Genomic DNA, 6,573 nt, shown 5'->3' on the forward strand with positions numbered 1-6,573 from the left:
ATAATTACACAAACAATAATAGTAATACGATTCTCACACATGCAACTAGCTGCAGTGTTGGAGTGCTGGGGATGATGCAAAGATTCCATGTGATTTCTGTAATAGCTTCAGCACACCCTAAACCTGAACCTCGCAGAAGGAACGATCAATTGACGACAATAGAATGAAACAGCAGTAAAACAGTGTGAAGCAACTCTGTTAAAAAAAACGACCCAACTTTCTATTTCTGACAGAGTTAAGATCCGACTATATTATTGGTTTGAGATTTACCACACTAAACATGGATCCATATCTCTATGGATCAACGGTAAACAAATGTATTTCAGTCCGCGCCTGGATATCTTTATCGGCAATGAATAAGACTTAACAGGGAATTTGACAATCAGTAACCTTTCATTGTAATCTATTATAAACCTACTAAACATTTTGGGAGTCTTATACTCTGTCTGAAAATGAAAAAGAGACATCAAATCCAGCCCAAGTTTGACATTCAAAATAAAACAGTAAACCACAATTTCACACATACATACTACAATTGAAAATAAGACTAACATACAGGTAACTGCCAAAATAAAGGAAACACCAACATAAAGTGTCTTAATAGGGCGTTGTGCCACGAGCCAGAACAGCTTCAATGCACCTTGGCATAGATTCTGGAACTCTATTGGAGGGATGCGACGTCATTCTTCCATGAGAAATTCCATAATTTGATGTTTTGTTGATGGTGGAAAACACCGTCCCCAGTTGAGATCTGGTGACAGAGACGGCCATATGGTTTACATCATTTTCATGCTCATCAAACCATTCAGTGACCCTTGCCCTGTGGATGGGGGCATAATCATCCTGTAGGGCCACAGCCATGGCAGACAGAATTTTTATACATGACCCTAAGCATGATGGGATGTGAATTGCTTAACCCAGGAACCACACCTGTGTGGAAGCACCTGCTTTTAAGTGTTTCCATTATTTTGGCAGTTACCCGTGTCCACATCTGTTGTATACTAACAAATGAGTCTCATTTACATACATACTTTATGTGCGCTTAAACCCAGGTCTCACTCATCCTGTTTGGAAGGGTATTAAATAGGTGTGCTATCCAGCTACATGAGCAGGCCATCATTCCTCTTCTATATTTGTGGGTGAACTTTGTACTTCTTCTCTTCATCCCACCCTCCTCTCTTTCCTCACCCGTCTGCGAGTGGAAGTATTGTCCCTTTAACTGCAGGTGTGAAAGTGTTCCCCCTGCGCGAGGGGTCAGTAGCGTCCCCGGCCCCCTCTGGACATGGTGAGGGGTAGTGAGACAGAGGAGAGAGAAGATACTTCCCAGTATAAGCTACGGGACAGGAAAAGCTGGTAGAGGATCACCACCGAGATCGCCTGGCATAGAATCACACCGATTGTCACAACCTAGAAACACAGACACACACAAACATCAACACCAAAAATCTTCTGAATGAGTCAGTACAATATAAACTGCTCAAAAAAATAAAGGGAACACTAAAATAACACATCCTAGATCTGAATGAATGAAATAATTCTTATTAAATACTTTTTTCTTTACATAGTTGAATGAGCTGACAACAAAATCACACAAAAATAATCAATGGAAATCCAATTTATCAACCCATGGAGGTCTGGATTTGGAGTCACACTCAAAATTGAAGTGAAAAACCACACTACAGGCTGATCCAACTTTGATGTAATGTTCTTAAAACAAGTCAAAATGAGGCTCAGTAGTGTGTGTGTGGCCTCCACGTGCCTGTATGACCTCCCTACAACGCCTGGGCATGCTCCTGATGAGGTGGTGGATGGTCTCCTGAGGGATCTCCTCCCAGACCTGGACTAAAGCATCCGCCAACTCCTGGACAGTCTGTGGTGCAATGTGGTGTTGGTGGATGGAGCGAGACATGATGTCCCACATGTGCTCAATTGCATTCAGGTCTGGGGAACGGGCGGGCCAGTCCATAGCATCAATGCCTTCCTCTTGCAGGAACTGCTGACACACTCCATCCACATGAGGTCTAGCATTGTCTTGCATTAGGAGGAACCCAGGGCCAACCGCACCAGCATATGGTCTCACAAGGGGTCTGAGGATCTCATCTCGGTACCTAATGGCAGTCTGGCGAGCACATGGAGGGCTGTGCGGCCCCCCAAAGAAATGCCACCCCACACCATGACTGACCCACCGCCAAACCGGTCATGCTGGAGGATGTTGCAGGCAGCAGAACGTTCTCCACGGCGTCTCCAGACTCTGTCACGTCTGTCACGTGCTCAGTGTGAACCTGCTCTCATCTGTGAAGAGCACAGGGCGCCAGTGGCGGATTTTCCAATCTTGGTGTTCTCTGGCAAATGCCAAACGTCCTGCACGGTGTTGGGCTGTAAGCACAACCCCCACCTGTGGACGTCGGGCCCTCATACCACCCTCATGAAGTCTGTTTCTGACCGTTTGAGCAGACACATGCACATTTGTGGCCTGCTGGAGGTCATTTTGCAGGGCTCTGGCAGTGCTCCTCCTGCTCCTCCTTGCACAAAGGCGGAGGTAGCGGTCCTGCTGCTGGGTTGTTGCCCTCCTACGGCCTCCTCCACGTCTCCTGATGTACTGGCCTGTCTCCTGGTAGCGCCTCCATGCTCTGGACACTACGCTGACAGACACAGCAAACCTTCTTGCCACAGCTCGCATTGATGTGCCATCCTGGATGAGCTGCACTACCTGAGCCACTTGTGTGGGTTGTAGACTCCGTCTCATGCTACCACTAGAGTGAAAGCACCACCAGCATTCAAAAGTGACCAAAACATCAGCCAGGAAGCATAGGAACTGAGAAGTGGTCTGTGGTCACCACCTGCAGAACCACTCCTTTATTGGGAGTGTCTTGCTAATTGCCTATAATTTCCATCTGTTGTCTATTCCATTTGCACAACAGCATGTGAAATTTATTGTCAATCAGTGTTGCTTCCTAAGTGGACAGTTTGATTTCACAGAAGTGTGATTGACTTGGAGTTACATTGTGTTGTTTAAGTGTTCCCTTTATTTTTTTGAGCAGTATATCTATCTATCTATCTATAGAGTGTCATCCTCTCACCTTTTCTCTCTGATGCTCGTTGAAGACCACAGAGAGTAGGACCAGCACAGGGTGGCACAGGAACCAGATAAAACAACCCTGAGAAACAAACTAGTGAGACTGGAATAACCAATCTTATAATGCACTGTAGATGGCACTATAAACGCATGGAAAGGGTTACCAGCTATTCTGTGTTGTATTTCTACGCCTACCTTGGCGAAGCTGAGGTAGAAGTCTCTCTTGAGGGCGCTCCTCTCTGTGCTGATGATGGTGTAGAGCACAGAGGCCAGCAACAAGGCCAGGATGATACGTAGAGATATGAGTAACAGACCCGCTATGCTGCGCTGGGCGTGGTAGCTGTGGTGCTCCGTCTCCTCATACTGCTCCCACAGCAGTAGCGCCCCCTAGTGGCCCGGCAGCGACACAGACAGAGTCAGTGGAAAGGTATTTAGGTCATTTGTATTGAATGTGTTTTTATTGACTGATCCCAAAGGGGAAATTGAGAGTTAATAGGGGGTTACAGTATTGGTCAGGATAGGGCATGGTGTTTAGCAAAGTAGAGGTTAGTGCGAGTAGTAGGGACTACTGTATCCAGTGAGATGGACGTTAGTTTGAGGGTCAGGGCTTAGTAATTTGGGGTAAGGGATTAAAGGCCATGGATAGGCTGATGAGGCTCTGACCTGTGTGGCGACCCCTCCCATAGCGAGGGCTTTGGAGGCGGGGGAGGAGTCCCACTGGAGAGGTCTGCTCTGGGGCTTCCTGTTCTTGCTCAGGGTCCAGCCCACACACAGACTCAGCAGCATGTACAGCATGGACACCTGGGATACCATGTCACAGACTGCAGCATGGGAGAACAACAACAGGCAACAGTCAGCACAGTCACAAAGGAAGAACGAAAGACAATACGAAGAAAGAAGCAAGAGCGACAGAGTGAGAATAAAACACTCACATTCTGCCAAGCTGCCCATGATAGGAATGCCCACTCCGTCCCTGGCATACCTGTGGAACGAGAGCGACAGGTGTGTGTTTTTATACAACAAGACTGATATTCACTCATCCAAATATCCTGAAATACAGGACAATCCTGTAATACAGTAACTGATGTAAACCTGAACAGGGCTACTGAAAGGTGACTGTAACAATGACTGGGACGGAGTCTCACTCACCTGGCCAGGTGGATGTAGTTGAAGAGGGCAGAGATCCCCTGTAGGGCCAAGGCTGTGGAGAGCACCTTCAGCACCGTGTGCATAGGCCCACCCTTTCTCAGGGCCATCCACAGAGGCTGAATGTAGATACAGGACGCCACAAAGTAGGCCAGGATCAGCAGGCAGTAGAAACTATGCAGGCCTGGTAGGAGGGTGGGTCGGGGGGTAAGGAGGAGGGTGGGTCGGGGGGTAGGGAGGAGGGTGGGTGGGTAGGGAGGAGGGTGGGTGGGTGGGTAGGGAGGAGGGTGGGTGGGTAGGGAGGACGGTGGGTCGGGGGGGGTAGGGAGGAGGGTGGGTCGGTAGGGAGGAGGGTGGGTCGGGGGTAAAGGGGGGCAGTGGTAGGGAGGAGGGTGGGTCGGGGGTAAAGGGGGGCAGTGGTAGGGAGGAGGGTGGGTCAGGGGGGAAAGGAGGGTGGGTCAAGGGGACAGGGGGGGAAAGGAGGGTGGGTCAAGGGGACAGGGGTAGGAAGGAGGGAGAGGGGGGCAGGGGTAGGAAGAAAGGAGGGTGGGGTAGGCAGGGGGGTAGGCAGGGGGCAGGGGTAGGAAGAAAGGAGGGTGGGGTAGGGTGCCAGGGGTGAGGAGGACACAATCTGTCAAGCATTCAGCGCAGTCCTGTCTGGAGCCCTAGTCATATCTTAAATTCAGAAGTATAAAATTGTGTGTTATGACTAGCAGACACTTTCATCCAAAGCGATTTACAGTGCACCAAATGCATATATTAAAGTATGTGCATGTACTGACCTGCCTCCTCAGCGCTGAAGTGTTCCAGGGGGTTGCCTGCTGAGTCAGGGTTGAACAGCAGGATGGTGAAGGTCAGGTCCCCGTGGGCAGGGATGATGCCCCCCTCCCCACAGGTGTAGCGGTCTGCATACAGCGCCATCCAGGCCGTGGGAGAGTGAAGGTGGGGGATGCTCTGGTTGTGCTCCTCCTCTCTCAGACGGACTGAGCAGAGAAAGGGAAACAACGTTAGGAGGGAGACAAGCCCTAGGCTTTCGCTCCGAGGGCTAATGTGGCCTTAAGTCATGCAGACGACCAAGGTTTGATAACCAGTCGGTTACATATGCAGATGCAACATACTGCAAGTACATTCAGAATATGTCCTGTAAATGATGGTACTTATGCCACTTTCCCAAATGCCTCTTGTTTATGAATGTATTTTTACTACAAGCCAGCAGGACATGAATGCAAACAACAATACACGTGACAGTCACAGAGACACACTCACTGGAGAGCTGTGCCTTGGAGAGGCGGTCGTGGCAGCTGAGGTTGTCGATGTCAAAGCCGTCCTCCGTCTCCGGGAAGAGCAGCAGTCTGGACTCCTTCTCCATGGCCAGGGTAGCATTCTCCAGCCTGCACACCACCAGACCACGACCCACTGGGGAAGAGAGAGACAGAGGGAGGGACAGACAAAAGAGGGTGTGAGAGAGAAAGAGGGAAGAGATCTGACAGGACACTAAATCCACCTTTCAGAGGATTTGGTTTCATTTGAACCTACAGAATATGCAGACCGTCTGTGATAAAGGAAGGAGCTCTATTGATTCTAATGTACTGCCTGGCTATCACATTTGGCAACATGTTGTACCCGGGAACAGAATGACATTGCCGATGCTCATGGGTCTGGACTAATTTAAGACTGAACCAACCTATTATTAAGACACTGCATAGACCTATGTGATTTGATCTTTGAACCCAATAACACCATGCAAGAGATTAGCACTTTCCAGACTAAGAACACATGTTCTGTTGCTTCCTTATGTACATTAGCATTGCAACTATAGCCTATATAAAACATCCAATAATAAAACGCATCACGTCATCTTGGTGCATGTGTATCCATCCACACAAGCCTCCCTCCAGAATTTGTCGCTAGCTTCAGACTGCTACACCTACCGTTGTACATGAATTTTGTGATGTACTGTCCATTCTGCTCTCTGGCTGCATCGCTCTTGAAAACTCCCGACACAGTTTTTCCAAATGTAGCTGGAATGCATAGTAAGAAGGCTGTAAGTGTGAACATTAACGGATTCATTGTCTCCTAAAAGAGACGTGTATATATAAAGAAGATGATTGTACGACAACAATGAATGGTCTAGTCAAAAAGGGTGAGTTCCATCTGCACTGAACGTTTGATTGATTTAGGTTTTACCTAATCATAATAGGACCTCTACCTACGTCAAAGCTGTAAGCCAATCAGAGAGCGATAAAAGGGTGGGCACCAAAATGGACCAACTCAACGCACGCCTCTGATACGTGTCAACATTGCCATAAAGTGACAAAAGACTGTCGCAAAAGTTGCACATTACATTTTGC

At 48.4% G+C, this 6,573-nt stretch overlaps 1 protein-coding gene across 1 annotated transcript; it reads right to left on the bottom strand.

Annotated features, from left to right (window-relative positions):
• Positions 1 to 1,132: 1,132 nt before the first annotated feature.
• LOC115179139 (integral membrane protein GPR180) lies at positions 1,133 to 6,542 on the bottom strand. Its single transcript, XM_029740433.1, has 9 exons — positions 6,154 to 6,542; positions 5,489 to 5,638; positions 5,005 to 5,205; positions 4,226 to 4,406; positions 4,009 to 4,058; positions 3,740 to 3,897; positions 3,272 to 3,463; positions 3,081 to 3,158; positions 1,133 to 1,407 (listed from the first exon to the last, which is right to left on the bottom strand). The coding sequence occupies exons 1-9, from the start codon at positions 6,290 to 6,292 to the stop codon at positions 1,255 to 1,257; spliced, it is 1,302 nt and encodes a 433-aa protein (XP_029596293.1). The 5' UTR covers positions 6,293 to 6,542; the 3' UTR covers positions 1,133 to 1,254.
• Positions 6,543 to 6,573: the final 31 nt, after the last annotated feature.

The sequence above is a fragment of the Salmo trutta genome, chromosome 39 (genome assembly GCF_901001165.1).
Source record: "Salmo trutta chromosome 39, fSalTru1.1, whole genome shotgun sequence".
Taxonomy (NCBI): domain Eukaryota; kingdom Metazoa; phylum Chordata; class Actinopteri; order Salmoniformes; family Salmonidae; genus Salmo; species Salmo trutta.